The sequence below is a fragment of the Oncorhynchus tshawytscha genome, linkage group LG10 (assembly GCF_018296145.1).
Source record: "Oncorhynchus tshawytscha isolate Ot180627B linkage group LG10, Otsh_v2.0, whole genome shotgun sequence".
NCBI classification, from domain to species: Eukaryota; Metazoa; Chordata; class Actinopteri; order Salmoniformes; family Salmonidae; genus Oncorhynchus; species Oncorhynchus tshawytscha.
In genome coordinates this window covers 4,205,304-4,224,974 of record NC_056438.1, presented here as the reverse complement: position 1 = coordinate 4,224,974, position 19,671 = coordinate 4,205,304, and the positions used below count along the sequence as shown (strand labels likewise).

The 19,671-nt window shown below is 49.9% G+C and overlaps 1 protein-coding gene across 1 annotated transcript; it reads left to right on the top strand.

The window, feature by feature from the left end:
• The first annotated feature begins 14,545 nt into the window (after positions 1–14,545).
• On the top strand, positions 14,546–19,452 carry LOC112239721. The gene is made up of 2 exons (XM_024408152.2): positions 14,546–15,056; positions 16,431–19,452. Exon 2 carries the CDS (start codon positions 16,524–16,526, stop codon positions 18,975–18,977), a length of 2,454 nt encoding a protein of 817 aa, XP_024263920.1. The 5' UTR covers positions 14,546–15,056; positions 16,431–16,523; the 3' UTR covers positions 18,978–19,452.
• The last annotated feature ends 219 nt before the right edge of the window (positions 19,453–19,671 follow it).

Below are 19,671 nucleotides of genomic sequence, written 5' to 3'. Positions count from 1 at the left end.
GGGTTTCGTCCCAAATGGCACCCTTTTCCCTATAGAGTGCACTACTTTTGACCAGAGTCATCGGGTCAAGCAGCGCATTATATAAGGAAGAAGTGCACTATATAGGGAATATGCTACCATTTGGGATACAGTCTTAGACAGATGGTGAGGACAGGTAGCATCTGGGATAGAACGTCCTATTGGTTAAGGGCCCTGGGGAGTGTGTGACCTAGGTGACTGCTGACCAATGGTGTATCTCCAGAGAAGGCTGTGTGAGACGGTATGATGTGCTGGGAGAGGATTCTAGAACTAAGGGATGATTTTAAAATATAACGTTTAGGAATTAAAGGGGGAATCAGCAGTTGTTACATAAAAAAAAATAAAAAAAATCATTATATATATATATATTCATAGATTGTTGAAGAATATAACTTATAAATGCCTCATGGTCTCAGTTCAACTGTCACACTCCATCAGAACCCCCCCTCGAAAAAAAAGTGTTTTACTCTGATGTTTGTAAACAAAGTAAATATAAACAAACACTAACAAATTATCATATTGAGCTTTTATTAGTCCTGCGGGGTCACAGCCAGCCGTTATCCCAACTCCCCCTTCTGGGGGCGGGGTCACAGCCAGCCGTTATCCCAACTCCCTCTTCTGGGGGCGGGGTCACAGCCAGCCGTTATCCCAACTCCCGTTCTGGGGGCGGGGTCACAGCCAGCTGTTATCCCAACTCCTTCTGGGGGCGGGGTCACAGCCAGCCTTTATCCCAATTCCCCCTCATGGGTGCGGGGTCACAGCCAGCCTTTATCCCAACTCCCCTTCTGGGGGCGGGGTCACAGCCAGCCGTTATACCAACTCCTTCTGGGGCGGGGTCACAGCCAGCCTTTATCCCAACTCCCCTTCTGGGGGCGGGGTCACAGCCGTTATACCAACTCCTTCTGGGGGCGGGGTCACAGCCAGCTTTATCCCCCCCCTCTGGGTGCGGGGTCACAGCCAGCCTTTATCCCAACTCCCCCTTCTGGGGGCGGGGTCACAGCCAGCCGTTATACCAACTCCTTCTGGGTGCGGGGTCACAGCCAGCCTTTATCCAACTCCCCTTCTGGGGGCGGGGTCCCAGCCAGCCGTCCCTCCTTCTGGGGGCGGGGTCACAGCCAGCCTTTATCCCAACTCCCCTTCTGGGGGCGGAGTCATTTATCCCAACTCACAGCCAGCCATCCCACCTCCCCCTTCTGGGGGGGGGCAGTTACCAGCTGTTACCAACGGCAACCCTGGAGCAATTAGAGTCATGTTTCTAGGGTAGATGGGCAGATTTTTCACCTTGTTGGATCAGGGCTTTGAATGAGCAACATCTTAGTTACTGGTCTAGTGCTCTAACTGCTAGGCCACCTGCTGGCCATATCATGACCGGTCAGACCTAGCATTCATACATTACTCCAGCCTCATCCCTCAGTTTTTTTTTTTTACCAAAACAGGGGCGGGGATCCTGCTTTGTTATTGTTTCTACTGCCCATTGCCCCTTTAATGAAGGATTTAATCAATTGTGAGTATGATTTTAGTTTAATACCAGATAGATGTACAGTTGAAGTCAGAAGTTTACATACACCTTTAGCCAAATACATTTAAACTCATTTTTTTTCACAATTCCTGACATTTTAAAAAATTCCCTGTCTTAGGTCAGTTAGGATCACCACTTTATTTTACGAATGTGAAATGTCAGAATAATAGTAGAGAGAATTACTTATTTCAGCTTTTATTTTTTTTTTCTTCATCACGTTCCCAGTGGGTCAGAAGTTTACATACACTCAATTAGTATTTGGTAGCATTGCCTATAAATTGTTTAACTTGGGTCAAACGTATCGGGTAGCCTTCCACAACCTTCTCACAATAAGTTGGGTGAATTTCGGCTCATTCCTCATGACAGAGCTGGTATAACTGAGTCAGGTTTGTAGGCCTCCTTGCTTTGCACATGCTTTTTCAGTTCTGCCCACAAATGTTCTATAGAATTGAGGTCAGGGCTTTGTGATGGCCACTCCAATACTTTGACTTTATTGTCCTTAAGCCATTTTGCCACAACTTTGGAAGTATGCTTGGGTTCATTGTCCATTTGGAAGACCCATTTGCGACCAAGCTTTAACTTCCTGATTGATGTCTTGAGATGTTGCTTCAATATATCCACATAATTTTCCTGCCTCATGATGCCATCTATTTTGTGAAGTGCACCAGTCCCTCCTGCAGCAAAGCACCCCCACAGCATGATGCTGCCACCCCCGTGCTTCACGGTCGGGATGGTGTTCTCGGCTTGCAAGCCTCCCCCTTTTTCCTCCAATCATAACGATGGTCATTATGGCCAAACAGTTCTATTTTTGTTTCATCAGACCAGAGGACATTTCTCCAAAAAGTACGATCATTTTCCCCATGTGCAGTTGCAAACCGTAGCCTGGTTTTTTTATAGCAGTTTTGGAGCAGTGGCTTCTTCCTTGCTGAGCGGCCTTTCAGGTTATGTCGATATAGGACTAATTTTACTGTGGATATAGATACTTTTGTATCTGTTTCCTCCAGCATCTTCACAAGGTCCTTTGCTATTGTTATAGGATTGATTTCCACTTTTCGCACCAAAGTAGACCCATCTCTAGGAGACAGAACGCGACTCCTTCCTGAGTGGTATGACGGCCGGTGTTTATACTTGTGTACTATTGTTTGTACAGATGAATGTGGTACCTTCAGGCATTTGGAAATTGCTGCCAAGGATGAACCAGACTTGTGGAGGTCTACAATTTTTTTCTGAGGTCTTGGCTGATTTCTTTAGATTTTCCCATGATGTCAAGCAAAGAGGCACTGAGTTTCAAGGTAGGCCTTGAAATACATCCACAGGTAAACCTCCAATTGACTCAGATGATGTCAATTAGTCTATCAGAAGCTTCTAAAGCCATGACATCATTTTCTGGAATTTTTCAAGCTGTTTAAAGGCACAGTCAACTTAGTGCATGTAAACTTCTGACCTACTGGAATTGTGATACAGTGAATTATAAGTGAAATAATCTGTCTGTAAACAATTGTTGGAAAAATGACTTGTGTCATGCACAAAGTAGATGTCCTAACCGACTTGCCGATACTATAGTTTGTTAGCAAGATGTTTGTGGAGTGGTTGAAAAACGAGTTTTAATGATTCCAACCTCAGTTTATGTAAACTTCTGACATCAACTGTAGAAACCAAGAGAGACAGAAAGCCTTTATGATAAACTTTTAAGAAGAAAGCAGTTGTTGTGGGGAAGAATATATTTCTTGGCCCTGGAACATTCTCATAGTCACACACACACACACACACACACACACACACACACACAAACACACACACAGGTGGTCGTGACAGTCGTGGCTGGTTTCTAAGCAACAACGGCCCTGTTAGTATATACAGGATGACGGCAGAGAGAGGAGATACACGGCCTGAAAATTCACATTGCAGAGACATAATACCTTCATTCAAATACAAACATATCCATATCTTTCCATCTCAATACACAGATAAACAGTGATGAACGGGTATAGGATTTGGGTTGTCACGTCTACTCCATCTCTTCCCCTCCGGCGTTCGACGTCACCGGTACACTGTTCCTGGGATCCATCATTACGTTATGACACTCACCTGGACTCCATTACCTCCCTCCCTGGGGTTCCTTCCTCAGTCTGTTCCTGGGATCCATCATTACGTTATGACACTCACCTGGACTCCATTACCTCACTCCCTGGGGTTCCTTCCTCAGTCTGTTCCTGGGATCCATCATTACGTTATGACACTCACCTGGACTCCATTACCTCCCTCCCTGGGGTTCCTTCCTCAGTCTGTTCCTGGGATCCATCATTACGTTATGACCTGGACTCCATTACCTCCCTCCCTGGGGTTCCTTCCTCAGTCTGTTTCTGGGATCCATCATTACTTTATGACCTGGACTCCATTACCTCCCTCCCTGGGGTTCCTTCCTCAGTCGGTTCCTGGGATCCATCATTATGTTATGACACTCACCTGGACTCCATTACCTCCCTCCTTGGGGTTCCTTCCTCAGTCTGTTCCTGGGATCCATCATTACGTTATGACACTCACCTGGACTCCATTACCTCCCTCCCTGGGGTTCCTTCCTCAGTCTGTTCCTGGGATCCATCATTACGTTATGACCTGGACTCCATTACCTCACTCCCTGGGGTTCCTTCCTCAGTCTGTTCCTAGGATCCATCATTACGTTATGACCTGGACTCCATTACCTCCCTCCCTGGGGTTCCTTCCTCAGTCTGTTCCTGGGATCCATCATTACGTTATGACCTGGACTCCATTACCTCCCTCCCTGGGGTTTCTTCCTCAGTCTGTTCCTGGGATCATTCATTATGTTATGACCTGGACTCCATTACCTCACTCCCTGGGGTTCCTTCCTCAGTCTGTTCCTGGGATCCATCATTACGTTATGACACTCACCTGGACTCCATTACCTCCCTCCCTGGGGTTCCTTCCTCAGTCTGTTCCTGGGATCCATCATTACGTTATGATACTCACCTGGACTCCATTACCTCCCTCCCTGGGGTTCCTTCCTCAGTCGGTTCCTGGGATCCATCATTGCGTTATGACACTCACCTGGACTCCATTACCTCCCTCCCTGGGGTTCCTTCCTCAGTCTGTTCCTGGGATCCATCATTACGTTATGATACTCACCTGGACTCCATTACCTCCCTCCCTGGGGTTCCTTCCTCAGTCTGTTCCTGGGATCCATCATTACGTTATGGTACTTACCTGGACTCCATTACCTCCCTCCCTGGGGTTCCTTCCTCAGTCTGTTCCTGGGATCCATCATTACGTTATGACACTCACCTGGACTCCATTACCTCCCTCCCTGGGGTTCCTTCCTCAGTCGGTTCCTGGGATCCATCATTACGTTATGACCTGGACTCCATTACCTCCCTCCCTGGGGTTCCTTCCTCAGTCTGTTTCTGGGATCCATCATTACGTTATGACCTGGACTCCATTACCTCCCTCCCTGGGGTTCCTTCCTCCGTCTGTTCCTGGGATCCATCATTACGTTATGATACTCACCTGGTTCCTCCATTACCTCCCTCCCTGGGGTTCCTTCCTCAGTCTGTTCCTGGGATCCATCATTACGTTATGATACTCACCTGGACTCCATTACCTCCCTCCCTGGGGTTCCTTCCTCAGTCTGTTCCTGGGATCCATCATTACTTTATGACCTGGACTCCATTACCTCCCTCCCTGGGGTTCCTTCCTCAGTCGGTTCCTGGGATCCATCATTACGTTATGACACTCACCTGGACTCCATTACCTCCCTCCTTGGGGTTCCTTCCTCAGTCTGTTCCTGGGATCCATCATTACGTTATGACACTCACCTGGACTCCATTACCTCCCTCCCTGGGGTTCCTTCCTCAGTCTGTTCCTGGGATCCATCATTACGTTATGACCTGGACTCCATTACCTCCCTCCCTGGGGTTCCTTCCTCAGTCTGTTCCTGGGATCATTCATTATGTTATGACCTGGACTCCATTACCTCACTCCCTGGGGTTCCTTCCTCAGTCTGTTCCTGGGATCCATCATTACGTTATGACCTGGACTCCATTACCTCCTCCCTGGGGTTCCTTACTCAGTCGGTTCCTGGGATCCATCATTACATTATGACCTGGACTCCATTATCTCCCTCCCTGGGGTTCCTTCCTCAGTCTGTTTCTGGGATCCATCATTACGTTATGACCTGGACTCCATTACCTCCCTCCCTGGGGTTCCTTCCTCAGTCTGTTCCTGGGATCATTCATTATGTTATGACCTGGACTCCATTACCTCACTCCCTGGGGTTCCTTCCTCAGTCTGTTCCTGGGATCCATCATTACGTTATGACCTGGACTCCATTACCTCGCTCCCTGGGGTTCCTTACTCAGTCGGTTCCTGGGATCCATCATTACGTTATGACCTGGACTCCATTACCTCCCTCCCTGGGGTTCCTTCCTCAGTCTGTTTCTGGGATCCATCATTACGTTATGACCTGGACTCCATTACCTCCCTCCCTGGGGTTCCTTCCTCAGTCTGTTCCTGGGATCCATCATTACGTTATGGTACTTACCTGGACTCCATTACCTCCCTCCCTGGGGTTCCTTCCTCAGTCTGTTCCTGGGATCCATCATTACGTTATGGTACTTACCTGGACTCCATTACCTCCCTCCCTGGGGTTCCTTCCTCAGTCTGTTCCTGGGATCCATCATTACTTTATGACACTCACCTGGACTCCATTACCTCCCTCCCTGGGGTTCCTTCCTCAGTCTGTTCCTGGGATCCATCATTACGTTATGATACTCACCTGGACTCCATTACCTCCCTCCCTGGGGTTCCTTCCTCAGTCTGTTCCTGGGATCCATCATTACTTTATGACACTCACCTGGACTCCATTACCTCCCTCCCTGGGGTTCCTTCCTCAGTCTGTTCCTGGGATCCATCATTACTTTATGACACTCACCTGGACTCCATTACCTCCCTCCCTGGGGTTCCTTCCTCAGTCTGTTCCTGGGATCCATCATTACTTTATGACACTCACCTGGACTCCATTACCTCCCTCCCTGGGGTTCCTTCCTCAGTCTGTTCCTGGGATCCATCATTACGTTATGGTACTTACCTGGACTCCATTACCTCCCTCCCTGGGGTTCCTTCCTCAGTCTGTTCCTGGGATCCATCATTACGTTATGACACTCACCTGGACTCCATTACCTCCCTCCCTGGGGTTCCTTCCTCAGTCTGTTTCTGGGATCCATCATTACATTATGACCTGGACTCCATTACCTCCCTCCCTGGGGTTCCTTCCTCAGTCTGTTTCTGGGATCCATCATTACGTTATGACCTGGACTCCATTACCTCCCTCCCTGGGGTTCCTTCCTCCGTCTGTTCCTGGGATCCATCATTACGTTATGATACTCACCTGGACTCCATTACCTCCCTCCCTGGGGTTCCTTCCTCAGTCTGTTCCTGGGATCCATCATTACGTTATGACCTGGACTCCATTACCTCCCTCCCTGGGGTTCCTTCCTCAGTCTGTTTCTGGGATCCATCATTACTTTATGACCTGGACTCCATTACCTCCCTCCCTGGGGTTCCTTCCTCAGTCGGTTCCTGGGATCCATCATTACGTTATGACACTCACCTGGACTCCATTACCTCCCTCCTTGGGGTTCCTTCCTCAGTCTGTTCCTGGGATCCATCATTACGTTATGACACTCACCTGGACTCCATTACCTCCCTCCCTGGGGTTCCTTCCTCAGTCTGTTCCTGGGATCCATCATTACGTTATGACCTGGACTCCATTACCTCCCTCCCTGGGGTTCCTTCCTCAGTCTGTTCCTGGGATCATTCATTATGTTATGACCTGGACTCCATTACCTCACTCCCTGGGGTTCCTTCCTCAGTCTGTTCCTGGGATCCATCATTACGTTATGACCTGGACTCCATTACCTCGCTCCCTGGGGTTCCTTACTCAGTCGGTTCCTGGGATCCATCATTACGTTATGACCTGGACTCCATTACCTCCCTCCCTGGGGTTCCTTCCTCAGTCTGTTTCTGGGATCCATCATTACGTTATGACCTGGACTCCATTACCTCCCTCCCTGGGGTTCCTTCCTCAGTCTGTTCCTGGGATCATTCATTATGTTATGACCTGGACTCCATTACCTCACTCCCTGGGGTTCCTTCCTCAGTCTGTTCCTGGGATCCATCATTACGTTATGACCTGGACTCCATTACCTCCTCCCCCTGGGGTTCCTTACTCAGTCGGTTCCTGGGATCCATCATTACGTTATGACCTGGACTCCATTATCTCCCTCCCTGGGGTTCCTTCCTCAGTCTGTTTCTGGGATCCATCATTACGTTATGACCTGGACTCCATTACCTCCCTCCCTGGGGTTCCTTCCTCAGTCTGTTCCTGGGATCCATCATTACGTTATGATACTCACCTGGACTCCATTACCTCCCTCCCTGGGGTTCCTTCCTCAGTCTGTTCCTGGGATCCATCATTACGTTATGGTACTTACCTGGACTCCATTACCTCCCTCCCTGGGGTTCCTTCCTCAGTCTGTTCCTGGGATCCATCATTACTTTATGACACTCACCTGGACTCCATTACCTCCCTCCCTGGGGTTCCTTCCTCAGTCTGTTCCTGGGATCCATCATTACGTTATGATACTGACCTGGACTCCATTACCTCCCTCCCTGGGGTTCCTTCCTCAGTCTGTTCCTGGGATCCATCATTACTTTATGACACTCACCTGGACTCCATTACCTCCCTCCCTGGGGTTCCTTCCTCAGTCTGTTCCTGGGATCCATCATTACTTTATGACACTCACCTGGACTCCATTACCTCCCTCCCTGGGGTTCCTTCCTCAGTCTGTTCCTGGGATCCATCATTACGTTATGACACTCACCTGGACTCCATTACCTCCCTCCCTGGGGTTCCTTCCTCAGTCTGTTCCTGGGATCCATCATTACGTTATGGTACTTACCTGGACTCCATTACCTCCCTCCCTGGGGTTCCTTCCTCAGTCTGTTCCTGGGATCCATCATTACGTTATGACACTCACCTGGACTCCATTACCTCCCTCCCTGGGGTTCCTTCCTCAGTCTGTTCCTGGGATCCATCATTACGTTATGACACTCACCTGGACTCCATTACCTCCCTCCCTGGGGTTCCTTCCTCAGTCTGTTCCTGGGATCCATCATTACGTTATGACACTCACCTGGACTCCATTACCTCCCTCCCTGGGGTTCCTTCCTCAGTCTGTTCCTGGGATCCATCATTACGTTATGACCTGGACTCCATTACCTCGCTCCCTGGGGTTCCTTCCTCCGTCTGTTCCTGGGATCCATCATTACGTTATGATACTCACCTGGACTCCATTACCTCCCTCCCTGGGGTTCCTTCCTCAGTCTGTTCCTGGGATCCATCATTACGTTATGATACTCACCTGGACTCCATTACCTCCCTCCCTGGGGTTCCTTCCTCAGTCTGTTCCTGGGATCCATCATTACTTTATGACCTGGACTCCATTACCTCCCTCCCTGGGGTTCCTTCCTCAGTCTGTTCCTGGGATCCATCATTACGTTATGACACTCACCTGGACTCCATTACCTCCCTCCCTGGGGTTCCTTCCTCAGTCTGTTCCTGGGATCCATCATTACGTTATGACACTCACCTGGACTCCATTACCTCCCTCCCTGGGGTTCCTTCCTCAGTCTGTTCCTGGGATCCATCATTACGTTATGACCTGGACTCCATTACCTCCCTCCCTGGGGTTTCTTCCTCAGTCTGTTCCTGGGATCATTCATTATGTTATGACCTGGACTCCATTACCTCACTCCCTGGGGTTCCTTCCTCAGTCTGTTCCTGGGATCCATCATTACGTTATGACCTGGACTCCATTACCTCGCTCCCTGGGGTTCCTTCCTCAGTCTGTTTCTGGGATCCATCATTACGTTATGACCTGGACTCCATTACCTCCCTCCCTGGGGTTCCTTCCTCAGTCTGTTTTTGGGATCCATCATTACGTTATGACCTGGACTCCATTACCTCCCTCCCTGGGGTTCCTTCCTCAGTCTGTTCCTGGGATCCATCATTACGTTATGACACTCACCTGGACTCCATTACCTCCCTCCCTGGGGTTCCTTCCTCAGTCTGTTCCTGGGATCCATCATTACTTTATGACACTCACCTGGACTCCATTACCTCCCTCCCTGGGGTTCCTTCCTCAGTCTGTTCCTGGGATCCATCATTACTTTATGACACTCACCTGGACTCCATTACCTCCCTCCCTGGGGTTCCTTCCTCAGTCTGTTCCTGGGATCCATCATTACGTTATGATACTCACCTGGACTCCATTACCTCCCTCCCTGGGGTTCCTTCCTCAGTCTGTTCCTGGGATCCATCATTACGTTATGACACTCACCTGGACTCCATTACCTCCCTCCCTGGGGTTCCTTCCTCAGTCGGTTCCTGGGATCCATCATTACGTTATGACACTCACCTGGACTCCATTACCTCCCTCCCTGGGGTTCCTTCCTCAGTCTGTTCCTGGGATCCATCATTACGTTATGATACTCACCTGGACTCCATTACCTCCCTCCCTGGGGTTCCTTCCTCAGTCTGTTCCTGGGATCCATCATTACGTTATGATACTCACCTGGACTCCATTACCTCCCTCCCTGGGGTTCCTTCCTCAGTCTGTTCCTGGGATCCATCATTACGTTATGGTACTTACCTGGACTCCATTACCTCCCTCCCTGGGGTTCCTTCCTCAGTCTGTTCCTGGGATCCATCATTACGTTATGACACTCACCTGGACTCCATTACCTCCCTCCCTGGGGTTCCTTCCTCAGTCTGTTCCTGGGATCCATCATTACGTTATGGTACTTACCTGGACTCCATTACCTCCCTCCCTGGGGTTCCTTCCTCAGTCTGTTCCTGGGATCCATCATTACGTTATGACACTCACCTGGACTCCATTACCTCCCTCCCTGGGGTTCCTTCCTCAGTCGGTTCCTGGGATCCATCATCACGTTATGACACTCACCTGGACTCCATTACCTCCCTCCCCTTTAATCTGACACTCCCTGGGGTTCCTTCCTCAGTCTGTTCCTGGGATCCATCATTACGTTATGACACTCACCTGGACTCCATTACCTCCCTCCCTGGGGTTCCTTCCTCAGTCGGTTCCTGGGATCCATCATTACGTTATGACACTTACCTGGACTCCATTACCTCCCTCCCTGGGGTTACTTCCTCAGACTGTTCCTGGGATCCATCATTACGTTATGACACTCACCTGGACTCCATTACCTCCCTCCCTGGGGTTCCTTCCTCAGTCTGTTCCTGGGATCCATCATTACGTTATGACACTCACCTGGACTCCATTACCTCCCTCCCTGGGGTTCCTTCCTCAGTCTTTTCCTGGGATCCATCATTACTTTATGACACTCACCTGGACTCCATTACCTCCCTCCCTGGGGTTCCTTCCTCAGTCTGTTCCTGGGATCCATCATTACGTTATGATACTCACCTGGACTCCATTACCTCCCTCCCTGGGGTTCCTTCCTCAGTCTGTTCCTGGGATCCATCATTACGTTATGATACTCACCTGGACTCCATTACCTCCCTCCCTGGGGTTCCTTCCTCAGTCTGTTCCTGGGATCCATCATTACGTTATGGTACTTACCTGGACTCCATTACCTCCTCCCTGGGGTTCCTTCCTCAGTCTTTTCCTGGGATCCATCATTACTTTATGACACTCACCTGGACTCCATTACCTCCCTCCCTGGGGTTCCTTCCTCAGTCTGTTCCTGGGATCCATCATTACGTTATGATACTCACCTGGACTCCATTACCTCCCTCCCTGGGGTTCCTTCCTCAGTCTGTTCCTGGAATCCATCATTACGTTATGGTACTTACCTGGACTCCATTACCTCCCTCCCTGGGGTTCCTTCCTCAGTCTGTTTCTGGGATCCATCATTACGTTATGACCTGGACTCCATTACCTCCCTCCCTGGGGTTCCTTCCTCAGTCTGTTCCTGGGATCCATCATTACGTTATGATACTCACCTGGACTCCATTACCTCCCTCCCTGGGGTTCCTTCCTCAGTCTGTTCCTGGGATCCATCATTGCGTTATGACACTCACCTGGACTCCATTACCTCCCTCCCCTTTAATCTGACACTCCCTGGGGTTCCTTCCTCAGTCGGTTCCTGGGATCCATCATTACGTTATGACACTCACCTGGACTCCATTACCTCCCTCCCTGGGGTTCCTTCCTCAGTCGGTTCCTGGGATCCATCATTACGTTATGACACTCACCTGGACTCCATTACCTCCCTCCCTGGGGTTCCTTCCTGAGTCTGTTCCTGGGATCCATCATTACTTTATGACACTCACCTGGACTCCATTACCTCCCTCCCTGGGGTTCCTTCCTCAGTCTGTTCCTGGGATCCATCATTACTTTATGACACTCACCTGGACTCCATTACCTCCCTCCCTGGGGTTCCTTCCTCAGTCTTTTCCTGGGATCCATCATTACTTTATGACACTCACCTGGACTCCATTACCTCCCTCCCTGGGGTTCCTTCCTCAGTCTGTTCCTGGGATCCATCATTACGTTATGATACTCACCTGGACTCCATTACCTCCCTCCCTGGGGTTCCTTCCTCAGTCTGTTCCTGGGATCCATAATTACGTTATGATACTCACCTGGACTCCATTACCTCCCTCCCTGGGGTTCCTTCCTCAGTCTGTTCCTGGGATCCATCATTACGTTATGGTACTCACCTGGACTCCATTACCTCCCTCCCTGGGGTTCCTTCCTCAGTCTGTTCCTGGGATCCATCATTACTTTATGACACTCACCTGGACTCCATTACCTCCCTCCCTGGGGTTCCTTCCTCAGTCTGTTCCTGGGATCCATCATTACGTTATGATACTCACCTGGACTCCATTACCTCCCTCCCTGGGGTTCCTTCCTCAGTCAGTTCCTGGGATCCATCATTGCGTTATGACACTCACCTGGACTCCATTACCTCCCTCCCTGGGGTTCCTTCCTCAGTCGGTTCCTGGGATCCATCATCACGTTATGACACTCACCTGGACTCCATTACCTCCCTCCCTGGGGTTCCTTCCTCAGTCGGTTCCTGGGATCCATCATCACGTTATGACACTCACCTGGACTCCATTACCTCCCTCCCCTTTAATCTGACACTCCCTGGGGTTCCTTCCTCAGTCGGTTCCTGTGTTCATGTGTTAGCGTCACTGTTGTCTCGTTTCGTGTTTGTTGATGTCTTATTGAACGTTGCACCTGCTTCTCGACTCACAGCGTCTCCGTTACAGTGGTGTGATTTGGGTTGGTTTTGATAAGCCAGTAGGTTCAACTTCAATGTGGTGTGATTTGGGTTGGTTTTGATAAGCCAGTAGGTTCAACTTCAATGTGGTGTGATTTGAGTAATAATAGGTTTATATAAACCGGTAAACTACAGCATCGAGAAGGTCTAGGGGCTTCGTTTAGGTTCTATTGATGTTGCAGTGTTACTTCCTACTTCCTACTTCCTGTTTCTTCTGCTTAGGGGGAAATGTAATTTATTTATTACAAAGCTAAAAGTTTAAAAACCAAATAGTCAAGTTGTCTAATTAATTATACATTCAACCCAAGAAGAAGAAGAGAATAGAGAAATGTCATGATTTAAATTCAGACAGTTGGAATATAAAATAATCAAATAGAATTAACGGTCCTATATTGATAGGACAGATAAGTAGCACCAGTGACGACCCGTCATTCAGGGCAGGTAGCGCAGAGCCCCACCTGTTTTGAGCCCCACCTGTCCACACAAAGATTATAATATACACAGCACCAGTGAAAAGATTGGACACACCTACTACATTGTAGAATAATAGTGAAAATATCAAAACTATGAAATAACACATATGGAATCAGGTAGTTAACAAAAAAAAGTGTAAAACAAATCATAATATATTTTATATTTGAGATTCTTCAAAGTAGCCACACTTTGCCTTGATGACAGCTTTGCACACTCTTGGCATTCTCTCAACCAGCTCCACCTGGAATGCTTTTCCAACAGTCTTGAAGGAGTTCCCACATATGCTGAGCACTTGTTGGCTGCTTTTCCTTCACTTTGCCGTCCAACTCATCCCAAACCATCTCAATTGGGCTGAGGTCGGGTGATTGTGGAGGCCAGGTCATCTGATGCTGCACTCCATCACTCTCCTTCTTGGTCAAATAGACCTTACACAGCCTGGAGGTGTGTTGGTTCATTGTCCTGTTGAAAAACAAATGATAGTCCCACTAAGAGCAGAATGCTGTGGTAGTCACACTTGATTGTTTTTGCGACTGCACTTGAAGAAACTTTAAAAGTTCTTGACATTTTACGGATTGACTGACCTTCATGTCAGTGCTTTCATTATCTGCTTAAATGCCCCCTCCTTATTTATCATAAGGTCCTGACTTGGTGTACAGGGAGAATTCTGTAGCTGCCATTCAAAAGTGCTGAACAAATAGTTATATTGACAAAGTCCATGTCCTAATAGAAATTATGGATTTGCCTTTTATCCGCTTATCTTCCCCTTATGCCGTTGTTTTGTACATCTCAACTGTTAGTAGACACCACAAGTCAGCCATGTTTTGTTTTTTAACGGCAGTAAATGAGGCTGAATGAACTGTTTCGCTGCCAGACAAGGCTTCACTAATAGCCAGGTGTAGCGGCGGTAAGAATTCATTCCCATGGTGCTGAAAAGAAAGCTCTGCTGTTGGGACAGCTTTATATAGACCCTAACAGTTTGTGGGCACCGTTTGTCACCGTTATATAGTGCAATGAATGTATTGTTTAGTGTTGTATAGCGGCTTTGCTGTCACGCATTTACAACATTTTAGGGAGCTTGCCCCAACAAGATTTACATGCTAAAATCGCCACTGTGTAGCACCAAGACCCCTTGAAAATGATCAATACACTTCTTGTGTAGGCTTTACGAAACACTCCCATTAGGGGGTTAAATAGCTTATAGAAAATGTATATGATAACTTGAGACACGCGACCTAGTTAGCTCGGATTCTCTTCTATTTTCCTCTGCTCTCTCTGCCCGGTGATGTTTTCGTGTATCCATCCTTGAAGGCGTGGTGGCACCCCGCCGCGCTCTCTCTCTCTCTCTCTCTCTCTCTCGCCTCCCTCCCGACTCTAGGATCTCCCATCTCCATCTCTGTCTCCGCCCCCAATGAATGCATAGTTTCATTCATTCACCTACTGTATGCAAAGGGTAGCGAGTCGCGTTCACTGACAAATGAACGACGCACCAAGAAGGACACGCATTGCAAGTGTATCGTAATCGCTTTGACAAAAAAAAAACTAAAAAACGATTCAAAATAATCGGGGATTTTCTGCTAAATAACTGCAAGAAAACGCGATCTTTCTAAGACGTTCTGTGCCTCCCTATAGGCTGATAACGTTATGGATTCCTTGGCAAGGTCGACAGTAACTTCAGGTAGTGGAATACGAGCGAAAGGTACGTGTGTATGAGGCGTGGGCTAGTTTATTTACCAGTTGATTGTGTGTAAAGCTGTCGTTTCCGGTATAAACGTTAATTTAGATTCATATGTTTTATTTAACTCACAGTAGGTTTCAGGGATGTTTATATATTAACATATAGGCTATAGATGAGGTGAATATAAGGGCTGGTGTCAATGATGGTCCTGATAAGCTTTAGATTTGCAGGAAGATAACCCAGGAGAGGAGGGGAGAGGAGAGAACAGGAGGGGAGGGGAGATGATAGGAGAGGACATGAGAGGAGGGGAGGGGAAAGGAGAGGAGAGGAGAGGAGGGGAGGGTAGGGTAGGGGAGATGACAGGGGAGAAGGGGAGAGGACATGAGAGGAGGGGAGGGGAGGGGAGATGAAAGGAGATGAGGGGAGGAGGGGAGGGGAGGGGATAGGAGATGAAAGGAGATGAGGGGAGAGGAGAGGAGGGGAGAGGAGAGGAGGAGAGGGGATAGGAGAAGATGGGAGGGGAGAGGACAGGACTAGAAAGGAGAGGAGGTGAGGGGAGAGGACAGGAGAGGAAGGGAGGGGAGGGGAAAGGAGAAGAGGGGAAAGGAGAGGAGATGAGGGGAGGTGAGGGGAAAGGAGAGGAGATCAGGGCAGGGGAGAGAAGTGAGAAGGGGAGAGGAGATGAGGGGAGGGGAAAGGAGAAGGGGAAAGGACAGGAGAGGAAGGGAGAGGAGGGGAAATGAGAAGAGGGGAAAGGAGAGGAGGTGAGGGAAAAGGACAGGAGAGGAAGGGAGGGGAGGGGAGGGAAAATGAGAAGAGGGTAAAGGAGAGGAGGGGAGGGGAGGGGAGAGGACAGGAGAGGATGGGAGGAGAGGGGAAAGGAGAAGAGGGTAAAGGAGAGGTGAGGGGAGAGGATAGGAGATGAAGGGAGGGGAGGGGAAAGGAGAGGAGATGAGGGGAGGGGAGGTGAGGGGAGAGGACAGGACAGGAGAAGAAGGGAGGGGAGGAGATGAGGGGAGAGGAAGGGAGAAGAGGGGAAAGGAGAGGAGATGAGGGGAGGAGAGGAAGGGAGAAGAAAGGAGGGGAGGAGATGAGGGGAGAGGACAGGAGAGGAAGGGAGGGGAAGGGAAAGGAGAGGAGATGAAGGGAGGTGAGGGGACAGGAGATGAGAAGGTGGGGGGATATTTAGTTTAGTCACATCTGTATTTCAGAGTATCATCAGTGACAACATGTATAATCCTGACACTGCTATGTTTTTTCCGAGCAAATATTCAAAATGTGTGTTGAGAGAAATCATATCTATTTTCCTATTTCTATTTTCCAATAACACATTTATTGTACTGCAATTCAAGTAAGCCTAATGACTATAATATACAGTTGGTCATTCTCCACCAGGCTATCAATGTGAAGATCAACCATTGACTCCAACAACCAATCAATTCACTTCTAACTGTACCTGAGGGGGTTCTAGAAGACAACGCCATTGCCATGGAAACGCCCCCGGGTTCCAAGCGGAGGACGGTGGTCGCACAGATGGAGTCGCCCCGCGCAGGGGGTGTGGCTACGCTTGTTGACGTCCTCGGCAACACAGAACCCAACACCAACCGAGGGGTGGAGCCTAAACTCAATCTCCAACTGTCGCCAGGTGAGGCCTCCCCCCATGTCGCAGCGGATACCAGGAAGTTGAATGGAGGACTTGGTAGTGGCACCTCCCCTTCCTGTCTGAGGGCTGATGGCACGGGAAAGGAGGGATCAAGGCAGAGTAAAGGAGGGAGTATAGATGTGAGCGGAGGAGGGAGAGGAGGAGGGGTATTAAAATCACTAACAACGCCTGAGAGAGAGGAAGCTAAGAAAAGCAGGATCCCTATGGCTCTCTCCTTGAAGACGGACACACACACCCACACACACTCCTCACACACCACACACACCACACACACGACCACTACTAGCAGCGACCGAAGGCTGAGGTCTCCCAACATCAAACACACCACGAGCCCTAAAACACACACACACCGAACAGAACACACCTGGGATGCCAGCTCCAAAGTAGAACACTCCAGAACCCATCACTTGTCTGCGGTGAGCTCCAAGCCCTCGGCTTCCAGAACCATGCAGGGTTCTAAGGATAGTCAGAAGGGTTCTAGTTCTAAAGGTCCTGCTCCACCACCCGCCCCTCTGGCCACCTCAAGCCCCAAATGTAGAACCACCGTTGACGTGATGCTCACATCAACCACCTCTGACATCATCACAGGGGGACGAGCTTCGGACTCTGACCTGTCGATGGGATCACTAGGGGTCAAGGGCAACACACCTCATAATTCTCCATTCCTGACCCCTGACCCCTTTGCTACGGCAACGGACAACACAGAGACGACCCTAGAAAATGCAGCTCGCCAACTGGAATCCAAAATGGCCGCCAAAGTCTCAGAGGGGTCGTCGACAGGGACGATGACATCACAGAGCGGCACCTGTCTGACAGGAGGGGGAATGTCCGCAGGACCTACGCTATCCCAGAAGGCCATGCAGCAGAGTGACACGGCGGCGACGTGCGAGGCCCTGGAGAGGGACGTCCATCCCCCAGAGTATCGCCGGGATGACGGACATAGCCAAGACGATTGCACAGGCTGGTTGCTGTGGGAGACCAAGCCACCTGGAGTCCCGCTGGGAGACCCGAGTCACGTGGGAGATGGAAATGTCATCGCCGTCACCGGCGGCAACAACAATGAAGCGTCGTCAAGGGCAACGGAGAAGGGGAAGAAAGAAATGGGAAGAAAGGAGGAGAAGGATAAACACCAGCCTCCAGGGACCTGGAGCTCCAGAGTGCGTAAAGAGGCCGGCACCATGACTAACCCCAGCGAGGTGAGGCGTTCCTGGGGTGAGGCCCGGAGGGAGGTGGGGGTTCAGGCTGTAGTGGAGGTGTGTGACCGCTCCGCCACTACCAGCCCCCGCCTGCTCACCCTGTCCCTACGCACTCACCGTGGCAACGCAGGGAAACAGGAAGGGGTTGCTAGTGACGGACAGAGAGACACAGACTCGCGGTCCAATGGGATGACAGCTGGGGTTCAGAGGGGGAGTATCCTTGTCTGTGACCTCTGCATGGACCAGCAGGTCAGAGGTCAGGGGTTAAATGGAGAACTGGGGCCTTTGATTGGTTTACAGAGCTGTCAGTCAAGGTTGGTCACACCGCAGAACCAGGAGGCGGGACTGAATGCAGTAGCCCCGCCCATGTGCTGCATTCCTATTGGCCTAGCCCCATTCCAACACATCTGTCAGATAGACATCGAGCTCTGCAGCCAATCAGAGCACCCGAGCATTAAAGATAAGCTGCCGACCACCAATGAGGAGCTGCCGACCAGTGTCACCAACGACAAGCAGCAGAAACCATCCGAGACCCACAGCAAAGCTAAAACCAGACAGACAGACAATTCAGGTACCAAGACTAGCCACAAACACAGAACCCACTCCTCTCCTTCCCACTCCTCCTCTCACAGGACCCACAGACACAAACCAGGCTCGGGCAGAGACAAACAGAAACCGGGGTTGGAATGGAACCAGACTGGATCGGACCTGTTCCAGCCAGACCCAGGGAAGAGTACCACCAAACTGACTGCGGAGAATCCAGAACGAGCTAGTGACCCCGAACAGGAGAGGAAGGACTCTGGGCCGGTGCAGAATGTGGTTTGGGACGAACAAGGGATGACCTGGGAGGTGTACGGCGCGTCGGTGGATCTAGAGAGTCTGGGGTTCGCCATCCAGTCACACCTGCAGTGTAAGATCCGAGAGCACGAGAAACGCATCGGAACACTACGGAAGTCTGTCTCCCTAGAGGTTCCCTCTCCGGGATCGAAGAAGTGGAAGGAGAAGAAGAGGAGGAGCGTTATCCGGTCAATATGCCGACCGGGATGCTGCAGGAAACCTCCCGCGTCGCCCGCAGGGAAGTGATACAGTCTCGGAATGTTTGGAATGTTTACAGACGAAACATTCCAGAACGTTCTAATTCTAGATTGTAGATCTGTTCTAGAACATCACCCGCCAGGAAGTGAGAGAATTTTCAGGAATGTTCGTGGGCATTCCAGAATGTTCACGGATGGATATTCTAGAACAACATTATAGTCACAGGAGGTTGGTGGCCCTCTAATTGGGGAAGACGGTCTCGTGGTTACGACTGGAGCGGAGTTAGTGGAATGGTATCAAATACACCAAACACCTGGTTTCCATGGTTTCCATGTTGTTTGCTGCCATTCCATTGACTCTTTCCCAGCCTCTATTATTATGATGCTCCTCCCCCTCGGCAGCCTCCATTAGTATGATGCTCCTCCCCCTGGGCAGCCTCCATTATTATGATGCTCCTCCCCCTCGGCAGCCTCTATTATTATGATGCTCCTACCCCTCGGCAGCCTCCATTATTATGATGCTCCTCCCCTCGGCAGCCTCCATTAGTATGATGCTCCTCCCTCTGGGCAGCCTCCATTATTATGATGCAGCCTCTATTATTATGATGCTCCTACCCCTCGGCAGCCTCCATTATTATGATGCTCCTCCCCTCGGCAGCCTCCATTATTATGATGCTCCTCCCCTCGGCAGCCTCTATTATTATGATGCTCCTAACCCTCGGCAGCCTCCATTATTATGATGC